This window comes from Panulirus ornatus, chromosome 33, assembly GCF_036320965.1.
Source record: "Panulirus ornatus isolate Po-2019 chromosome 33, ASM3632096v1, whole genome shotgun sequence".
NCBI classification, from domain to species: Eukaryota; Metazoa; Arthropoda; class Malacostraca; order Decapoda; family Palinuridae; genus Panulirus; species Panulirus ornatus.
In genome coordinates, this window is record NC_092256.1 from 12026725 (window position 1) to 12049692 (window position 22968).

The 22968-nt window shown below is 46.9% G+C and overlaps 1 protein-coding gene across 1 annotated transcript in view; it reads left to right on the forward strand.

Moving 5' to 3' along the window:
* The window catches only part of LOC139759459 (protein slit-like), a 1061304-nt gene that overhangs the window by 956402 nt on the left and 81934 nt on the right, over window positions 1-22968 (forward strand). Inside the window, 1 exon segment of the mRNA XM_071681610.1 lies at window positions 19221-19292. Coding sequence (XP_071537711.1) covers window positions 19221-19292 — 72 coding nt within the window.

The window sequence follows — 22968 nt, forward strand, 5'->3', positions numbered from 1 at the left end:
CGCGCAGCCTCCCGCCTCTCCCGCGGGACGCCAATTAGTGGACTTGTGACGAACTGGCAGTCAATTAACGCTGGTGGAGCGGCCCCTGCCCTGATGGAAGAGAGAAAAACAGATCAAGTCGATAAAGTTCTCTTAGCAACATACGAGTCTCAGACCCTCCGGAGTAACGACCTTGTTGTGGTGGGTTAGGGAGGAGTGGGATGGCTGGCGCGGGTGTGATGTCGTCTGATTGTAGGTGGTGTGAGGAGGCGTGAGGACACCTCCCACCTCCACCTGCCTGCCACACGCCCATGGTGGCTGGGCCGCCCAGACGTGTATTGCTTCACTCCTGAATGATCCCCTTTTTTTTTTGTTTTTAAGGCTACCTGGCCAAAGGACATGTGAGCCTTTGCCATTGTCCTACGGAAATCCCATAGCTTATTTCATCCACCTCCTCTGAAACTAGTGAGCCATTTTGAACCACACATGGCAATAGATGTCTCTTGGAAGATCCCTTATCGAAACAGAGTCCATGGACACTGACCACCATCCAGTATGGTTGCTGTTGCGTAGCATGTTCCATCCTTTCACTTCCCACACTTGAGTCTTTGAGACCACTGGACCAGTCTAGACCAAGCTGAGTAGGTATGATCTGCTTACGGACCCTTCTCAATATTGTGTTCGGTAACCCCCAAGTTGGCAACTGTTGCTCAAAGTATATTCGCTGTCCGTCATAACTTGTCATATTATTATGGATGAAATTGCTTCGAAGTGGAAATGTAGACTTACATGATTATGAGTTGTTTAATGTAGAGTTACACGTTTATGAGTTGTTTAATATAGAGTTATACGTTTATGAGTTGTTTAATGTAGAGTTACACGATTATGAGTTGTTTAATGTAGAGTTACACGATTATGAGTTGTTTGATGTAGAGTTACACGATGATGAGTTGTGTAATGTAGAGTTACACGATTATGAGTTGTTTGATGTAGAGTTACATGATTATGAGTTGTGTAATGTAGAGTTACATGATTATGAGTTGTTTAATGTAGAGTTACACGATTATGAGTTATGTAATGTAGAGTTACACGATTATGAGTTGTTTAATGTAGAGTTACATGATTATGAGTTGTGTAATGTATAGTTACATGATTATGAGTTGTGTAATGTAGAGTTACACGATTATGAGTTGTTTAATGTAGAGTTACATGATTATGAGTTGTGTAATGTAGAGTTACATGATTATGAGTTGTTTAATGTGTTATATTGATTTTTCCCTATTGTTTTGCCAATTTTGTAAATTAGATTATATTTTGTCAAAATTGACGTAATATCTTCTCTGAAACCACAGGGTCGGTTGAAACCATACTTGGCAGGGATCATACACATGTGATACCGTCTCAGAATTTTGTTGTGGTCACCCCGACCACCGCCCAAGGTGGCCGCTAAGAAAAGCCATCTACGGAAGTTGTCATAACTTGTTTGTTTGTAAGGGACGATTTGCCTCACATTTATGTGCGTCGAGTCTGGCGACGCGCCCGACGAACTGTACCGGAGCCATGGACGTCCAGAGACAACAGCAGCCGCATATTGCCAGCGATGTCTTGTCCTGGCGCATGACTATTGGGTGTGTTCCCCGCGCATGTGTGGTTTGTGGCGCACGCGCGCGTTCGCATCTTCACACGGTAACTGACTGCGTTACTTCCATTCCCGGCGCTTCACAGGTGTTCAGATGGATGGCGAGTGTCTCATATAACATGCAAAGGCCAAGATAGGAAAAGAGAGAAAAGATGAGGGCGTGTAGGGTCATCTGTGCTCAATCATTTCTCACGAGAATCATGATGGAGATATGGTGAATGAGATACCTAATCGTGGCGTCCAGTGTCATTGCCAAGGCCACTCGTGGTTCAAGCCAGATTTGTGGTTTAAAAATATCTTGATGTGTTTCTAACGTTGGCCGCGTAATGTAATGAATATGGAAATAAACACATCAGCTCACAGCAGGACTTAAAAAAGATTCACGCGTGTGTTTTTTTTCTTGTGTGTATATATATATATATATATATATATATATATATATATATATATATATATATATATATTAGAGAACCATTGTCTTCCAGTATTCCTTGATTTTACTGACATGTTTGACGTTTTATATGTTTTTATTACGAGGCATTTATCTCTTATTTATTCACTTGGACGTAAATATGGCGAAATTGCAATGTATATGAACGTAGAGAATAATTTAATTGTAACGACCCGTGGTCGCTATGTTCAGAGTATGAGTCATAGTTACTCGTGAATGTTCACGTCTGAATCATTACCCAGTTGGGTCTCATGAGCTGGGGTTCGGTTCGCTGCTGCTCTGGACAACACCACCATCAGTAGTGTTACCTGTAGAAGACTCACCTCGACTGTGTGGTGGTGGATGTCTGGCGCGCGGAAGAGCCTCGACATTCCTTAGCATCAGAGTTGGTCTTAGGGTCTCCTCTGAAGCAGGTACAGAGAGGTACAGGGCCAAGTTATGTGTTTACAGGGACATGTTCCCCCACCAGCTTGAGGTAAGTCTCTGGGGGCGGATTTTATTCTGGTCCTTATCGTGTTGAAGTGCGCCATCTTTATCCAGATGAGCGCGGAAGAGTCAACAGGACTTGTGTCCCTCCCTTTTTCTGCTCGTTGTCAGACACGTTCGCTGGATGGAGTGCGCGACCGACATGAGGGGTCATTGACATCTATAGTGCTTGTCCTGTTCCTTTGTCTCCTTTAACAAGATATTTAGTCTGGTCATAGCAACATCCATCTCCGTACAGTAGGCATACGCTTGTTCTCTGGATTGCCTCCTGTTGCATCACTACCGTTGCCAGTGAGGAACTGTGATTCATAGAACAACATCCAGCAAGTGTTCTTCCCAGCGCCAACGGAGCACTGGTGATGTATAGTGAATTGTCAGGTCTGCTATACACTGTATCTTGGCTCACGACCTTCGTAGCAAACGATTGCTGCTGCTGCACGTGTATGTCTTGGCCTCCTCGTGGCTACCATGAGGACCTTGTCTCGCTGCCAGGCAATGCCTCATGTCCGTGAAGCATTGCACATGTTACCAGTGTCCATTCCCTTTGAAAGGTACAGTCTTCTCCCACCCCCAGACAGAAGTGTAGAAGCGTTGGCCTCATTTTCGTCATAGCCATCTGCACATTCCTACGTGCTCAAGATACAGAAAGGGTGATTTTTTTTTCGATGTTGAAGGCTATTATCAGCAACATACATCATTTGGGGCCATGCCTTAAATTTGATGCGTTGATGTGTCAGGAAGTACAAGATATGTTTACTCTTAAAGTCTACGAGGGAGAATGACCAGAGATGAGTAAGATAGGTAAGATAGCTAAGAGATTAGTAAGACAGGTAAGACAGCTGTCCATTGATATCATCTTCCCAAAGTATTGCTGATGACAAGGGAGAAGACAGACTGTGAGGCTCAAGATGCATAAAGATGATAAGAGAGTTGAGATGCTCAAAGACTTTGGAAGTCTTTGTCTGATCCCATTGGCCGGAAAGTAGATGTTACCAAGTTGATTCTTTACATATGCTTGCAGTCTTTCATACAGTAAATTAGTATAGTATATACGAAAATAAAGTTAATACAGTCTCAGAATTTAAGGTTTCTTAATCAAAACTATGTCGTGCCATTTCTTGCTAAGTTTGGGTGTATCCCTTAAAGGTTGTGTTTTTCACTTTCAGAGACATAGTGTTTTAGTGTGTGTCCACGCTTCGGGCCACACACACATTACAAGTCACAGGACTGATATTTCCAAACAGGCGCCACTAGTACACAAAGCCAAGCTTTAGTATAGCAATGAGCTCTCGTAGTCTCTTGATCTTGTTATTTTCTCCATACACATTTTTGTGAGACAAATTCTCGTTTTACTCTTCTGTGATATGTTCAAGAGCACTTTCTTTGGCATAATGTTGAAGGCGAAGATTATGAGTAATTGGTTTTTATGGCTGCGTAAGTAGACATGGTGATGTCAAAGGAAGGTATCTGCCAGGGAGGCGGGAAGTGCTGTTGCGACCTAATGTCGTACAACGTATGTACTTCAGACCCATTACCATGTGTGTGGCTGTTTCTTGGATCATTTACCTCACTTTTCTTATGATGTATGTGTTTTTATCAACTCTCTTGAGACAGCTTTATCTGGATTCGCCGTGCTGAGCTCCAGCCCTGTCATGAAATAGATTTCAAGTATTCTCTCCTCATTGTTTCTGTCATGAGATGGATTTCAAGTCTTCTCTCCCCACTACTCGGTAAAACCTGGTTCTCTCCACATGGTGGTTGGAGGAGAGTTCCTAAGTCAGAGGTTAAAGGTCCACAATGCGTGCTTCAAGCATTTTCATGTTGTAAGAACCACAAGCTCTTCCTCTAAGGCATAATCGTGAGTTTGAGATGAGAAAGGGATTAGTGAAAACATGATAATACAGTAGTGCTTGCAAGGGAGGTTTTTTTTGGGGGGTTGCTAGTTAATGGCGTTCAACAGCAGAAAATTGAGTAGTAAGCTCGAATTTTGGTGAAGTAAAGTGAAAATGGGTCTTGTGTGTGTTTGAGGGGCGAGGGCCTTGGGAAGGGCCTGACCTTCTCCCCTCCCTCTCGTTAGCAGCAGAGACAGGCGGGACTTGGGAGAGATTCCTCGCTCTCCTGGAACGAGAAACTGTAAGCTTGCTGGACTTTTCCCTCATCTTGCTTGGAGTTACGTCACGAGAAGAGGGAGGAGATTGTCAAGGATGGAAGAAAACATCGAGTAAAAAAAGTGAATGAGATACTGCAATTTGTATAGACAAATATTCAGACTATCCACGGTCACCTGAGATAGAATGAGATAGAAAGGACGACTAGCATTTCTGACACCGAGATTTCTTAGACGGTTTCGGGCACAACTACTCAGGATGGTTGCCGTCTCCGACATACTTACCGTCTGTAAGACCCAAGTCTTCGGATATGAATACCCGAGAGGAATCCAGAGCAGAGTTTAGAAGCAGTTGATCGGGTAGGCCCGGCAGAGGTGGTGGCACTCTCCCCTCAGGTACTCACAGAAGGCCAGGTTGGTGCCCGTTCATCCAGCAGCCGGAGGAAGTACGAACACCTGTGTGGACTGTGTACGCGCTCTTCCCACGCTGGGGATTCGAACCAACATTACGTGGATTAGAACTCAGCAACGCTGACCACAACACAGCCGAAGCTCCTGCAGCAGCAGCAGCAAGTGGAGCAACACTTTTCGTATGACCAGGAAGTTGTATTTTTTCACCTTTTTTTCGGTGGACGTATAACTAGAATAAAAGTATACGAGTTTATTAAGAATTTATCGTTTTCTTTTGTAACATTTTCTATGACGGGTGTAAACCGTGAAGTGTAATAGGCGGGGAGGAATGTGCATCCTCGCACAGAGATGGTGTGGGAAATGACCTCCCTCGCTTAACGATCATCCCTGAATGTACTGACGCAAACTTTTAAGGGTCAAGGGTCAGGTCAAATACCAGGACGCCACCTCGACCGTCTGTCGCACCGTCGTGCTCTGTTGATGATCGCACTGTTGTGGTCAAGGGGGTAGAAACTCCTCATCGCACAGCATTGTTTGGTTACTTGTGCCCGTGGTGTGCTAGTGCGCCTCGAGTCTCGAAGTTTTTCTACAAGGTTTGGAAGCTTGATGACTTGTCTGTCAGTCTGTGAGACGCTCCAGCGTTGGCGTTTCTCCTAAGTGTGACGATATATATGCAGGCTTATTAGTGGTCAGTAATAAAGCTGTCCAAGGTAGTTAATTTAACTCCCCCCGTGTTGTTTAGTTGTGTTGGAGGTGGGTCGTGTTGTACGAAGGCAAGAGTGAAATACTGGAGGGAGGGGAACCTCTGCCTTGTATATTGCAAGTGATTGACCAGCTCGTAAAGTAGTCCTTGAGACAGTTATAAGTTGTGGGGCACAGCTGTAGTTCACCGAAGGACATGCACCTGTATAATGATGAAGGTTGTGGCTCCCGTGGGCCAATGTTGCCTTCACGGTGTCCACTGTTGAAGCAGGAGTTCCTCCCATGGGCCAGTGGTGCGTTCACTGTGCATAGTGTGTGTCGAAGGCAGTGGGTCAGTGCTGCCCTCATCATACACGGTGATGAAGACAGCAGTGTAGGCAGGATGGCCCCGCCCGTCACCGCACTTCATCACCTAGACAAACCCGGCGGTGTGGTTGGGGACCCCGAGGCACATGGCTCCCGTCCACCTCACCCTTCATAGTTATGTTAATTGCTGATCCATAAATAAATCAGCGAGCCATTTTATAGCCCCGTAAAACTGCACTGATCGGGGTCCACCTCGGCCTGTGCTGGGGTGTGCCCTCTTCCTCCAGGTCCTGCCCGAGGTACCCCGGCGGCACCGACCACAAAAATTGATTTATCAGTCCTGAAAATCTTAGATGGGGGGGTCAGAGGAGTGTTCGCTGGTAGTGGTGGTCGCTGCTCCTGTTGTTGCCAGGGTGTACTCATCTGCGTCTGCCTCCGGTTTTACCTTTGGGGAGATTTTTCTTTCTTTTTTTCGTCTCTCGTGTACTGGAGGTCGTTATCTCGAGTGGCCCCACCAGTCATCAGAGTTTGGTATTAAGGGAAAATTGTCGTCCGTGTGCCAGTGTGTTGTTATCACAGAGGGCGGTCTATGGGCGAGGGGCCTGTGGTGGTCTGTATTTATTCTCTTGTGTTGTCAATGGTTTTGATTCGACTGTTGTGCTACCAGTCTCGTCTGTTTTGTCGCCAGTGACTTTAGTTCTCTTCTGTTGTTGCCAGTGGCTCTGGTTCTCTCATGTTGTTACCAGTGGCTCTGGTTCTCTTCTATTGTTACCAGTGGCTCTGGTTCACTTCTGTTGTTACCAGTGGCTCTGGTTCTTTTCTATTGTTACCAGTGGCTCTGGGTCTCTTCTGTTGTTACCAGTGGCTCTGGTTCTCTTCTGTCCCTACCGGTAACTCAAGCTCGTCTGTTGTCATGGCTCTGGTCAAATTCACTTGCGTTCCCAGTGGCTCTAGTCGTCCCCTGTTGTTTTCACCGCTGGGTCTAGTCCTTGCATAGAAAATGAATTTGGATTCAGTTTATTTCATTTCATTTTAATGTGTTTCCTTTTCCCTCTCTCTTTGTGAGGACCTTATCTGGTGCCCTCCACACTTTTTTTTTTTATTTTTCAATTCTCCTCCTGACCTCTTGGCGATAATGTTGGTAATTCTCTCTCTCTCTCTCTCTCTCTCTCTCTCTCTCTCTCTCTCTCTCTCTCTCTCTCTCTCTCTCTCTCTCTCTCTCTCTCTCTCTCTCTCTCTCTCTCTCTCTCTCCTGGCGGACGGTTGTACCACGTCATTCTCTCTCTCTCTCTCTCTCTCTCTCTCTCTCTCTCTCTCTCTCTCTCTCTCTCTCTCTCTCTCTCTCTCTCTCTCTCTCTCTCTCTGTGAATTGAAAACACCTCGAAATCACTGTGATTGGTTCCCGTAAAGTGGATTTATTTTTTTTTTTTTTTTTTTTTGCCTCTGCGAACGGGAGGAAATGAAGCTGGTTACCCCTTCCTTGCCCGAGACTTAGGGAGGCGGTGGCACCCAGGTGTCGAAAGTTGTAATTAGGTCTTTTAAGTTTGGACGCGTCGCCAGAGCTGTGATGAACCTGCTCAACACGCCCCGTGATCTGGGCACATTGATGGTGTTGTCGTGGTGGTACACAATGTGATCTCCCCCTACACACACACACACACACACAGGAGCAGTTATCGTGGTGGTACACATGTCATACCCCCACACAGGAGCAGTTATCGTGGTGGTACACATGTGATCTCCCCCTACACAGGAGCAGTTATCGTGGTGGTACACATGTGATCTCCCCCTACACAGGAGCAGTTATCGTGGTGGTACACATGTCATACCCCCACACACAGGAGCTGTTATCGTGGTGGTACACATGTCATACCCCCACACACAGGAGCTGTTATCGTGGTGGTACACCTGTCATACCCCCACACAGGAGCAGTTATCGTGGTGGTACACATGTGATCTTCCCCCACACAGGAGCAGTTATCGTGGTGGTACACATGTGATCTTCCCCCACACAGGAGCAGTTATCGTGGTGGTACACATGTCATACCCCCACACAGGAGCAGTTATCGTGGTGGTACACATGTCATACCCCCACACAGGAGCAGTTATCGTGGTGGTACACATGTGATCTCCCCACACAGGAGCAGTTATCGTGGTGGTACACATGTCATATCCCGACACAGGAGCAGTTATCGTAGTGGTACACATGTCATACCCCCACACAGGAGCAGTTGTCTTAGTGGTACACATGTGATCTCCCCCCACACACAGGAGCAGTTATCGTGGTGGTACACATGTCATACCCCCACACAGGAGCAGTTATCGTAGTGGTGGCCAGTATTCTTTATATGTATGGGGGGATTGTGAGCGTTGCAGGTCGCAATTGTCATATACCATGGAATACTTGAAAATCTTCTTAATCTGTTATCATTACTGTGACCTGGTAGAGTGGCACAGAAATATTATCATCATTACTGTAACCTGGTAGAGTGGCACAGAAATATTTTTATTATTACTGTGCCCTGGTAGAGTGGCACAGAAATATTATTATCATTACTGTGACCTGGTAGAGTGGCACAGAAATATTTTTATTATTACTGTGCCCTGGTAGAGTGGCACAGAAATATTATTACCATTACTGTGACCTGGTAGAGTGGCACAGAAATATTATTATCATTACTGTGACCTGGTAGAGTGGCACAGAAATATTATCTTTACTGTGACCTGGTAGGAAGGTACAGATAGTAATAGTCAATAACTTAACAACAAAAGTTAAAGAAGAATAAAGTTCTGACGTTACTGGATGTCGATAATTTGTTGTATCACAAGATGACAGGAACTGATGGCTCGAGATATACGATGGAATTGGATCTGGCGTTCTCTTTGAAGATCCTTTTTTTCTTCTTCTTCTTCGGGACTTTTTTCAGCGTGGACGAACTTGTTTTTTTGATCGTGTGTTGTTATCTGATGTGTTAGCGGTGGAGAATGACGCATAACTGATCACAATCTGGGTAGATGTGGAAGGGTTGGTGTTTGGGGTTTGGGTTGGTCGGTTGGTTTCCGTAGCTTTGGGTCGGCCGCTGGAGCTGGCGTGGTGTGGGCAAGGGTGAGGGAGGGGTGGGGTTGGCCGCCGCCTCCTCCTCCTCCTCCTCCGCCTCCTCCTCCCAGCCATGCCCGGGCCTCGCATGCTTAATTACCTGATTAATGGCCACCGTCAAGATATAACCGGGCGGGGATTAGTCCTGGGAGCGTCGCCTCTGTGCCGCCCGCGCCCTTGGCTAGTTCACCAACGGACTCCCGTGTGGGTGTGCCAGATCCCGCGCTCCACCGTTGACACGAACCATGCATCATGGGTCTTACGACACTGATGTGAATAGGTAGACCACGTTAATTATATATATATATATATATATATATATATATATATATATATATATATATATATATATATATATATATATATATATATATATTCCTATGAGTCCACGGGGAAAATGAAACACGATAAGTTCCCACGTGCACTTTCGTGTGATAATCACATCATCAGGGGAGACACAAGAGAGAAATATAACAGTCAGTTGATATATTTCTCTCTTGTGTCTCCCCTGATGATGTGATTATTACACGAAAGTGCGCATGGGAACTTATCGTGTTTCATTTTCCCCATGGACTCATAGGAATATCTTGATCACGCGCAAAATTGTGATCCTTTCCTCTCTCTCTCTCTCTCTCTCTCTCTCTCTCTCTCTCTATATATATATATATATATATATATATATATATATATGTATATATATATATATATATATATATATATATATATATATATATATATATATATATATATATATATATAATCTGCTTAAATCCGAGTTTATAGAATTGAGAGGGAGAGAATCGGCAAGTAACATTAATGGAGGAATCAGTACAGAAAACGGAAGGCATATAGAATGATGACGAGAATGTGGGACGGGAGTAGAGTAATTGATTAATAAAGTTGGACGTGACGGAGTTTAGGTCCGCAACCAACCATTTAGAATGGAACTTCGCCTCACTCCATTTAGACTGAACAGATGTTAAAATTGTTCTGAATTATTGCGGCATTAAAGCACTTCATTTACAGGAATATAACCTCGGTGTGTCAGTCGCTTATAAGTAATTGTTACTTATATCCCAACTGATGACTACATACATTTCGTATAAGTAATTGTTACTTATATCCCAGCTGATGACTACATGCATTTCGTATAAGTAATTGTTACTTATATCCCAGCTGATGACTACATGCATTTCGTATAAGTAATTGTTACTTATATCCCAGCTGATGACTACATACATTTCGTATAAGTAATTGTTACTTATATCCCAGCTGATGACTACATACATTTCGTATAAGTAATTGTTACTTATATCCCAGCTGATGACTACATACATTTCGTATAAGTAATTGTTACTTATATCCCAGCTGATGACTACATACATTTCGTGTGATAAGTATGTGTTAGTTATATCGAAAGAAAAAAAGATTGCTATTTATTTGTCATATTTTGTGGTAATTCCAACAGACTACAGTACACTTTTCTTGTCATAAGTACCCTTTAACTTGTGGGTAAGCAAATTACTATGACGAAAACCTAATTTTTTTTTTTTACTTCTAATAGTTCCTTGTGGTTCACATTAGGAGCGTCTTGCGAAATGGTAGTCTGTAGATGCATTTTAATCAAGGGTTAGATTGACCTGCAGACATGGCACCCTTCACGAACGGCTTTCAGAGATGGCACCCTTCACGAACGTCCTTCAGAGATGGCATCCTTCAGAGATGGCATCCTTCACGAACGTCCTTCAGAGATGGCATCCTTCACGAACGTCCTTCAGAGATGGCATCCTTCACGAACGTCCTTCAGAGATAGCATCCTTCACGAACGTCCTTCAGAGATAGCATTCCTTCACGAACGTCCAATTTAGAGATGGATCTTTTCACGCGCGCTGAAATGTAACGAAAAATTACTTTTCTCAAAATTGCAATTTTGAAACACTTTCATGATTTTTTTTTTTTTAATGTGGGCTCTCGTCATAGACTCGATTGCAGTTTTAGAGTCTTCATTATCATTGCTTCTGGACATTCCAGGAGATGCGATGACGCTCTGTATATCTTTTTCCATGTGTTTCCTTGAAGTGCAGATGTCCATGTTTAGTGGGCCAGTTACTCGAACCAACCAACACCTCACCATTGTTCGCCCCCCACACACCTGGCTGTCGTGAATGCTATCATTGCTTTTCTGTGTCCGTCTGTCTGTCATGAACTCCAGCCCCAGTTCCTTGGGATGGGGTCATCACGTTCGTCCCTACAGCCTCTGAATTCATTCACGCACCACATCCTCAACCCATACCAAGTGTGCTGATGTGAATTAACACACTTGTTTGGACGTCTCTCAGAAATTGTGTCCATGATGGGGTTACAGAAGCTAAATCCATCATGAGCAACTTAATCTCATTATTGGTGTCACAAGAGCACCATTTCTCGAATATTCTTTTTTTCTTGGCCTTTTGAGAGGCTTCCTCATGAAGCAGACACACAAGACAGCTGAGTTTAGGAATGAATTTCCATTTCCAAGGAACCCTTGTAAACACACCCGAGTGTTCCCTCGTACAGCAGTAGTAGACCACTGAACTAACCAAGGGACTTAACCATATCAGGAGAGGGGTTTATAATACCTATATAAAGAGGCGGCTGTATAAAGCGGTATCTTATCTAGCGTAACTAGCGTAAACTTGCTAATTTTCATATCATTAGCTGACCGGTTTGGCGCCATTATAGACATCATAAACATGGGAAGATTGATGGAGGGTGATAGTCGTTTGACTTTAACAGTGGCAGTATTTATCACCCACCTGCCTGACCACAGACACCACAACACGTCTGGTCCTACCAACACCACCACCAGCCACCATCCTGGCCAGCCATGGCCTTCCCTCCACCACCACCCTGGCCAGCCATGGCCTTCCCTCCACCACCACCCTGGCCAGCCATGGCCTTCCTTCCACCATCACCACCACCCTGGCCCAACATGGCCCTTCCCTCCACCACAACGACCGCCATGGCCTTCCCACCATCACCACCATACACTGTCTTGGCCCTCACCACAAACCCCACCACAAGCTTGACCCATTCCGTCCCCAGCATCACCACTGGGGCAGCGACTCCTTCCCCATCACCACCACTGTGGCAGCCACCCCTGGAGACGCCTGCTACCACCATCCCAGCACCACCACTGTGGCAGCCACCCCTGGAGACGCCTGCTACCACCATCCCCAACACCACCACTGTGGCAGCCACCCCTGGAGACGCCTGCTACCACCATCCCCATCACCACCACTGTGGCAGCCACCCCTGGAGACGCCTGCTACCACCATCCCCAACACCACCACTGTGGCAGCCACCCCTGGAGACGCCTGCTACCACCATCCCCAGCACCACCACTGTGGCAGCCACCCCTGGAGACGCCTGCTACCACCATCCCCATCACCACCACTGTGGCAGCCACCCCTGGAGACGCCTGCTACCACCATCCCCATCACCACCACTGTGGCAGCCACCCCTGGAGACACCTGCTACCACCATCCCCAACACGACCACTGTGGCAGCCACCCCTGGAGACGCCTGCTACCACCATCCCCATCACCACCACTGTGGCAGCCACCCCTGGAGACGCCTGCTACCACCATCCCCATCACCACCACTGTGGCAGCCACCCCTGGAGACGCCTGCTACCACCATCCCCAACACCACCACTGTGGCAGCCACCCCTGGAGACGCCTGCTACCACCATCCCCATCACCACCACTGTGGCAGCCACCCCTGGAGACGCCTGCTACCACCATCCCCAGCACCACCACTGTGGCAGCCACCCCTGGAGACGCCTGCCACTCAAGATAATTCATTCCCCGCTGATTAATGGCGACGAACCTGTGAGATTAATTCCGCTTGGTATGACTGTCACGTTGGCTTAATGCGGACGGTTGTAGCGGCCCTGTTGTGGCTACCTGCCATGCCTGGTTAACCTCGTGTGCATGGCGGTACATCCCTTGCGGGCGGTGGTACAGTCCCTGAACTCGATGGTACAACCCTTGAGCACAACGGTACAAACCTTTTGGATGATAATACAGCCCTTGAACTCGATGGTACAGCCCTTGAGCACGATGGTACAACCCTTGAGCACGATGGTACAACCCTTGAGCACGATGGTACAACCCTTGAGCACGATGGTACAACCCTTGAGCACGATGGTACAGCCCTTGAGCACGATGGTACAGCCCTTGAGCACGATGGTACAGCCCTTGAGCACGATGGTACAGCCCTTGAGCACGATGGTACAGCCCTTGAGCACGATGGTACAGCCCTTGAACACGATGGTACAGCCCTTGAGCACGATGGTACAACCCTTGAACACGATGGTACAACCCTTGAGCACGATGGTACAACCCTTGAGCACGACGGTACAACCCTTGAGCACGATGGTACAGCCCTTGAGCACGATGGTACAACCCTTGAACACGATGGTACAACCCTTGAGCACGATGGTACAGCCCTTGAGCACGATGGTACAGCCCTTGAGCACGATGGTGCAACCCTTGAGCACGACGGTACAACCCTTGAGCACGATGGTACTGCCCTTGAACACGACGGTGCAAATCCATAAGCACCTGTGTGCGTATGATAGCCTGACCTCTGAACTAACCCTTAAGGTCAGGTCAGACACCTAGCCATCATACCCAAGGGTCGTACCGCCGTACTTAAAAAAGTGTTGCTGTCATTCCTAAGGGTCGTACCGTCGTTCAAATTTGGTACCGTCGTGTGCCCAAGGGTCGTACCTTCCTTCAAAGGTGGTACCGTCGTGTGCCCAAGGGTCGTACCTTCCTTCAAAGGTGGTACCGTCGTGTGCCCAAGGGTCGTACCTTCCTTCAAAGGTGGTACCGTCGTGTGCCCAAGGGTCGTACCTTCGTTCAAAGGTGGTACCGTCGTGTGCCCAAGGGTCATACCTTCGTTCAAAGGTGGTACCGTCGTGCCCAAGGGTCGTACCGTTGTACTCCAGGGTAGGAACGATGCCCTGAGGTACCCATCCATTTGTTTTAAGCCAGTTTAATTAAAGCCATTTCCCCGATGACTCTTAAAGTGGGTCATTAAGAGTGGCTAGGGTTGAGGACGAGCCCTGGAGGAGGGTGTGTGTGTGTGTGTTGTGAGGACTGGTGGTGGACACTCGGGCCAGCGCACACTCTTGCTGCCGACATTTGTCACGGTGTCATAGTCCTACCAGCTAGCAACAATACACGTGTAGTCTTGAGCGATACGTCTCGTAACGCCAGCACACCTGTGGTCATGTGAGATTTATACCTCAGCAGGCCATCACACCTGTAGTGGAGATACACCTGCAGTCGTTTGAGACCTACCTCACCAGGCTAGCACATCTGGGGTGGGCACACCTGTGATCATGTAAGACTCGCATCAAGAAGCCAAGCACCTGGATTTGGGACATCTGTGGTTTTGTGGGAAATGTCGTCGTCACAGCTGGGCAGTACACCAGTAGTGGTACACATGTAGTCTTGCTGTGCTGTAGTCCTCCTTTGAGGCCAGTACATCTGTACTAAGGACACCTGTTGTCTTGTGTGTGCTGCGGTTTCCCACGACGCCAAACACACATGCTGGGCATATTGACAATCACGTCTATGGAGTGACACTTTAGGCAGTGCTGTTTGTGGAGTGTGGGTCCCTCAGCAGAACACCGCTGGTGCTGACGACACCCATATAGACACGGTCCAGTACTGTGTGTTCCTCCCTACACCTCACGTTACCCGTATGTTGTATCGCTACAAGAACACCATAGAGTTTGACATGATCGTCCGTGAGAGGAGTCACAAGAGGGGGAGCTCCTGACGGCGCTGAGCGTAGTGTAGGAGGTTCCTGCTGTGTGCACGGCGGCCGGGTCCCTCATGTGACGTTTAATGCACTAGTTCATAGTGTGGGTCCAGCCCCTTCGATGTAGCGGGGATTAGTGGCTGCAGCGAGATGGTCAGGATCGCTGTGTTGCTCAGATTTACGATCGTGTTGGACCGCTCTCCCCCAGAATTGCTTAATCATGCTCGTATGGTTCGTTAATTGCTTCTCACAGGTATTTGCCGCGATGATGATGGTGGTGGCGGTCGTCTATACCTTAGTATAAAGGAAAGTCCCGAGTGCCCCTGCCTCACCAGCCAGGCATCCTCCTCGTCATCTGATGGGTTATGGTCCCCTCCGACCCACCTCTTCCATCTAGCGTCTCTCGCTTTTCCTTCGCGAGCGCCCATGCCCCACCAGCCAGACGTCCCCTCCCTCCTTCATCTGATGGGTTATGGTCCCTTCCGCTCCACCTCTTCCACCTCGCGTCTCTCTCTCTCTCTCTCTCTCTCTCTCTCTCTCTCTCTCTCTCTCTCTCTCTCTCTCTCTCTCTCTCTATCCTTCGCGAGTTGCGATCCCTCAGCCCCCGCGCGCCCCCTCCTGAAGATGCCTCGGGCGGGACGTGCACCCGAGCCATGACTTGGAGGATGCGCCATGACCAAAGGTACAGTGTGATCACCATTAAGGGAACACCTCACTCGTGATTGGAGATGCCCCTCGGCCACCTAGCTGGGAGTCCACGTTTGCCATGGCCGAGGACCGATCGTCCATGAGGGAATCAATTAAAGTCAACACTGTGGTTCGTCTTGTTCTTGCTGGACGCGTCCCTGACCATGAGAAGAGGTACACTTTCGCCTTAATTGACGTTACCCCCCCCGTTGGTCGCGACTTAAAAAGAGGTACAGTGAGAGGTACAACTTGACTGGTGGGGGTGTAGGTGTACCGTCAGTGTACAGGATGATAAGCGATACACCTTGGCTGTGTGCACTGACGTGAACTTCTCCATAACAGGATGTACACCTGTTTGAGGCACAACGTAACTGGATACACGGTAAAGCTGCATCGCAACTTGTGTGACGATGGTCGTGAGTTAGCACATCACAGGCGGACGTAGGTAGGCCATCGCCATAGGTATAACACTGTAACTGAGATACACTGTGATGACAGTGACCAGAGATACATCATCACTAGAGGTACAGTGGGACTAGGATAAACCATGGCAGCAGATACACCGGTACACCGTCTCCAGAGCGTACCCACCTTCTGGTAATTGTAAGAATTGCTACCAAGTTCCGTACTTGTGTAAGGAAATACTCAACATGATGTTCACATCGTATATATGGACAGTACTAGAATACGCTTCTCAAGTTTGGTCACAGCATCATAAGACGACAAGAGAACTAATGGAGAAGATCCAGAGGAAAGGCAAGTAAACAGAGAGACAGTCCCAGAATTAAGAGTATTGAGTTGCCTTCAATTAGTCCACCGTGGAAGAGAGAAGGATCAGAGGTCACTTGATAACGTCTTATATTTCCAAATCACTTGATGACGTAGATTGTGGACAGTTCTTTAAGAGATGCAAAGACAGAGCGGCCGTAGGTCACAACAAGAAACTAAACAAGAAATATGTAACGAAATATACAAAGACGTACTAATGTTGTCCCAGAGTAGTGGATGACTGAAATGAATCAAGTGATGAAATTCTGAATGTTGATGGCAGACAGAAGTTTAATAAGTCGTATGACAGAAGAGAAGGTTCAAGAGATAAGGCCCCACGAGTGTAGAGTCTCCCACCTCGTACGGTGTAAGTAGTTGAGTACAGATAGGCCATTGATTTCACTGTGGTCGTAGATCCATTGTGACTGTAAGTATACTGTTGGTTGAGGTACACCAGCTGTAGACGTACAGTGTCACTGAGGTACACCAGGTACACGAAGACTGGAGGTACACCATCACTGTTGTACACTGTCACTGAGGTACACCGGCACTAGAGTACACTCACAGAGGTAGACCGTCATTGGAGTACACTCGTTTCTTCCCCTTTCGTTCAGTTATATATATATATATATATATATATATATATATATATATATATATATATATATATATATATATATATATATTATCCCTGGGGATAAGGGAGAAAGAATACTTCCCACGTATTCCCTGCGTGTCGTAGAAGGCGACTAAAAGGGAAGGGAGCGGTGGGTTGGAAATCCTCCCCTCTCGTTTTTTTTTTATTATTATTTTCCAAAAGAAGGAATAGAGAAGGGGGTCAGATGAGGATATTCCCTCAAAGGCCCAGTCCTCTGTTCTTAACGCAACCTCGCTAACGCGGGAAATGGCGAATGGTATGAAAAGAAATGAATATATATATATATATATATATATATATATGAGTATATTTTTTTCTTGGTGCTCCCCTTCCCCGCGCCATCCACCCCTCTCCTCCTCCCAGTCCCGGCGCCAGGAGGGAGGTGTGAGCCCAGCCTTGGTGATGGGGGGATGGCTGATTAAGAGGACGTGGGGTGGAGGGGGATGATTGTCTTGGGAGATTCAACTGTGTTTTGTCGTCACCTGTGGCCTACCTCCCCTATGATCCCCACATGCTGAGATGCCCCTTGATTACCTTATGGTAATATGACCGTGGGTGTATACGCTATTGTACACCTGTACACGTTAGTAATATATAAGACAGCCTTTCCCCTACCTGTCTCATTTAGCTTAGAACTTACATTAATTACATACTCGCAGGCTTTATTGGCATTTATTGAGATTTCCATCAGGAGGGAGGGGCTCACAGCTCATATTGCCCCGTCGCCTGTGAGCAGGGCGCGTCATTAATGCTGATTAGAATCTCTCAAAACTCCGGTCGGGATGAGGAGCATTGTAGAGCCATCAGCCTCGTCCAGTTGGGCCTCATTGTGAGACGCAATCAGGGGCGGGGATCAGGTGATGGGCGGCTGGGCGTGGTGCCCCGCCTCTAGCCAGCCTACCTTCCTGTTCTAGATGACGCAAGTGTAGGTTACGGCGGCTTGTGTAACGCAGGAGAACATTCCCATCTAATGAACTTGGTTGACGTTCCGTTCCTGTACGCCGGGCCCTTGGCGGGACATACGCCTCTGTTGAGGGAGGGTTTGGAGAGGCGAGGGCGTGCGCTATCGTCCACCGGAACCTTAATCATATTACGGGGTGTCGGCTTTCATCTTCCGTGTCTCGCTGCCAACCCTTTCATTATTTGATACCCCCCCTAAGTGTGGGCTGTTCTAAAACGTCAAGAGTTTTTGGCGAGGTGGGCGGAAACAAGGGAGGGCACTGAGCGAGAGGGAGAGGGTGGTGGGACGCTGCGCCCTCCACTTACCGACCGTCTGTTGTGCCGGACTTGCACATGTTGGTCTGAGCGTCAGGCTGGTGTGTAGTGCGTCAGCCTGGTTGGTGTTCCATCATCTGACACAAGACAGTTGTGATGTATGGCAACCCTTCTGATGGCGATATCTTGTCTCTGTTTTTCTTACGTGTTGATCTCCCATCAGTACATACTTCTGTTTTCCATCCATAAACAGGTATACATTGACACGTGCTTCTTTGCATACCTCCCAGACATTTTCCTAAAAGAAATATTGTACGAAAAGATCATAATGTGTTTGTCTGTACATACGTGTGAATATAAGAGATGCTCTTGAGAGTTTCCATTAGTATCTTCTCTTTTTTTTTTTTTTGTGTCTCCACACACGAGTCTATCTTAGTAATCTTCCTGCGCATTACTGATATATCCTCACTCCTCCACATCACATCATTGCATTATCTACATAATGGCACAGGTAGCCACCATTCCCTTCTGTATACCTCCATGTATTTGTTGCTGGAATGAAGGCTAGTGTAGACCGTGTTTACAGATGTGTATATGTTACATTGGGTCAGCAGTAGTGTGGAAGGTGTACAGATCTGTAACGAGTCGTTAGTTGAGTGAGTGGTAGTGTGACGTCTTCTGTATTGGTATGTGTTTCGTAGTGGAGTGGGTGGTAGTGCGAACGTATGTGGATGGTGATGCACAGAGCCAGGTGGAAGTGCTCTTCACCAGCACAGGCTCACAGTGTACCATTTTACGACTGTGTCCCTCGTAGCTTCCACATACTGAAGTGTTGTAGATGAGGTTTGCTAAGAGTAAGTCAGTATTAGTACTCACGTGATATTGCTATCGTTGCAGGTTATTGAACGCCAACCGGATCTCCTGCCTGAGGCGGGACGCCTTCTCCGACCTACGAAGTCTCAACCTCTTGTGAGTGTGTTCCTTGTGTTCCGTGGGGCAGCCTGATGTGCTCCTTATTATGGCAGGAGTAATATTCTCCAGCCACTGTCGTTGTCGCTCATAAAGAACATACCCTCTTCATTCGACCCTTTGATCTCTCCACATTGTCTGGTTCTCCTGTCTCTTCACTAGGCACCACCCCACCACCACCACTACTACTCCTCCCCCTCCAGTCTCTTCAACATTGTCTGCAGCTCTGTCTCTTCACTAGACCCCTCTAGTCTCTTTACATTGTCTCTGGTAAACACTGATGTTCACAGTTACTTTCAGTATATATATATATATATATATATATATATATATATATATATATATATATATATATATATATATATATATATATATATATATTTAACGAACTTTCTTCGTAAAGGTGAAGTCTCTTGAGTCGGCTTGAACGAGGAGACAACGCCGACCATAACTGTGGGTAATGTAAGATGTTGATTTAATGTCATTCGTTCTGAGATCCTCCTCCTCCTCACTTTCCTCTCCTGCTGCCCTCTGCATCACCTCTCCTCTCTCTCTCTCTCTCTCTCTCTCTCTCTCTCTCTCTCTCTCTCTCTCTCTCTCTCTCTCTCTCTCTCTCTCTCTCTCTCTCTCTCTGCCTTCCTTAGCTCACCACCACCACGCAGCCCCCTCCTACCTTTACATCCCTCTACCTGTGACGGTCGTCCTCCCTCCTCCCGTTATTCAGGAGCGCTGGGTCTTGGGTATATGGTTGGTGTCTCCCTCCCCTGCTGCCTCGGCGGCGGCGCCCTGGGTTGAGGCGCCCGCATTAGCGATCCATTTGTGTTATTTGGCGGGACAATTGTGTTACAGCCTTTTCCTGCCGCCCATTGTGTCTCTCAAAGGCGGCAGCTCAAGGTGGATTTACCAGGGAGAGAGAGAGAGAAAAAAAAGAAAGAAAGAGGATCCCAGTTTGGTGCTAACAAGGGATTTGTGGTTGATGTCAGGGACCGTAAGGTGATGTGGTCTAAGTAATTGTATATTGTCGATTTTTTGCCGCCATGTTCCACCTGGGGAGAAAATGAATCCTGATTGAATGCGCTTACCTTGTTGTTTGATGTAGTGTACGCTTTACCCGCCATTAATGGTGTGACTAGTTTCATTACTGGACCCCTGTGTGAGCCCTGTCTATATAGACGGCACAGCTCCCACCCTGTTCACTTTACAGCTCCCTGTTGACGGTACAGCTCTCTCTATTGACTGTGTCCCGTCATGTTGACGGTGCGACTCCTAGTCCCCCGTGTACCTCCATGTTGAAGGTACACCATGTTGACGGTACACCTCCGTGTTGACGGTACACCATGTTGACGTTGCAGCTCTGTGTTGACGGTACACTATGATGACGTTACACCCCCGTGTTGACGGAACACCATGTTGACGTTGCAGCTCCATGTGGACAGTGCGCCTCCCCTTTGACCTTAGCTCTCAGGTCTATGGCTAAGCCTCCTCCTCCTCCTGAAGGGAGAAATCTCCATCTCTCCTCACCCGCCGTTCCTTGAGCCATATTTTTCCATGATCTGTCTTCCTCACCTTGGCTCCCATACATACAGTCTTTCTCGACTCTCCACTGTGTTTTTTGAATTCTTATTCTCTTGCTTATCTCTGCACTCTTTTCCCCCCTCGCCCGTCCGTTCTCTTACTTGAACACTGGCTCGCTCACCTCACTCCCCAGCTACCTCACTCTCCAGCTCCGTCGCTAGACTCGATTCTATTCCTCACCCACACAGCGTTTGGCCCCCACTCTCTTATCTGACCTCCTCAACTTTCCTATTGTGTGACTAGCATAACAAGGCACGGCCGTCGTCGCCGTCCGTTCATCCTTCGTGAGGGGTGACATTTTTAAACCAGCGACGTAACCTTCTTCATAACGTAATCCGGGATTCATCATGCGGTACACTGTTGTGCTCCAGCATCTGAAGAATTTAGTGGCATAAGTTCCATAACTCGAGTTTGAACTTCCCCCAAGTTATCCTACTTATAGAAGATTATGTAAGAGAGTAGAGCGTTATTATGTTTACATCACCTTTTAGAAGAACGAAAATTTCGTAATGAGAAGTATGCGAAGCTACAGCTAATTTGGAACGGTCGAGATTATTTAGTTGCGTTCCTAAAGGACGGAATGAAATGATGTGTGGCTTTTTTTTTGTGTTTGAGTGGAAGATCCTGGAAGGTCTGGACCGCACCCGTATTGCAGTGAGTTAATTGAAGGACATAAAACCAACAGTTAAGTGTACGTTTTTATGTTAGCTGAGGCCCTAATCAAGGCGATCTCGTTGAATATATATATATATATATATATATATATATATATATATATATATATATATATATATATATATATATATATATATATATATATATATCTTGAGGCAAGTACCCAGTTTATCGAGCAGCTCCTAAGAGTGGATGAACAGCTGTTTTGACTGTGGACCAACTACCGCAGCTAGGATTCGAACGTGTGTGATCGACCCTGACCAACCCGTGAATGCGTCACGGTCATGAGCGCTACATGCTACACCACGGTAGTCCATAAGAATAAGCATGTATTTTCAAACATTGGGAGTCTGCAGCAGTTCATCGCGCAAGCTACAAGTATTAGAAATGTTGTGGACCAACCAGTGAAGAACGTCAATAACTCACTAAATCAGTATCACAAAGCGCACTTGATTGGCCAGGCTTCAGTGGGTTCGAAAACCCGCGGGACATAGATTCAAATAGCCTAGCTAATAAGGTACTAGGCTGTAGGGGTAGAATCGAACCTTCACAGGCCGTAGAAGGCGTATTCAAATTAAACATTTGTAGTATACTATTGTTTTCTCAGTTGTGGGTGTAAAGTGTGTTATAAAGGATCACTGGGTCTTAGACTTATTCGTTAACAGCAAGTGGTGTTAGGCGCAAATTTGCGCCTTTCCATGCACTTTCGACTCGGCCGTTGCAAAAGTTATCGTTTCGGGCCGCCTGTCAAGGTAAACCATTTCAATTTCCAGGATATACCAATTGCAATTCGTGGCCAGACCCTTTCCAATTCCCTACCAGACCAGTTCCTGCTCGCAGCCAGATCAGTTGCAATTCCTGGCCAGTTCAGTTCCATTTCTCGGTTCGAGTCGGGCCTCTCAGCACGCCCTCGCCTGAGTGTACCTCCCTAACGCGCAGTTTTTATAGCCTTCCCCCGGCACCTCACCCCTGGCAGGAAAAGGAGACATACTATTTCCATTGTTTTTGTCTTTCCAGCTTTTGTCTACATTGTGAATCCTTTGTTTCCAGACCAGTGTATAAAAAGAAGGATGATTAGATGAATCTGTTGGTAAATAATTGCAGTTAAGCATAGTGCTTCTGAAAACGAAATACAATAACACTCGTATTTTTTTTTTTGTTAGAAGTTTGACACCGGCTTAATCTTGGGAGTTAAGAATGACGTGTAGTAGTGTACAAAGAGCATTGGTGAACCGCTGACGAGTTGAATAGACGCAGTGAAAAGAGTTGGTAAGGTTCAGAGGGATTACAGACCAGGATAGCGGAGTGATTCTGATTGTGACCGATGGAGTCGTTCTTCGTGTGTGAAGGTCGTGTGAATGCTCACTTGATGAATCGCCTTAACGTGCCAAGAAGCTCCTGCATCAGTATGAAAGTTAGTACAAAG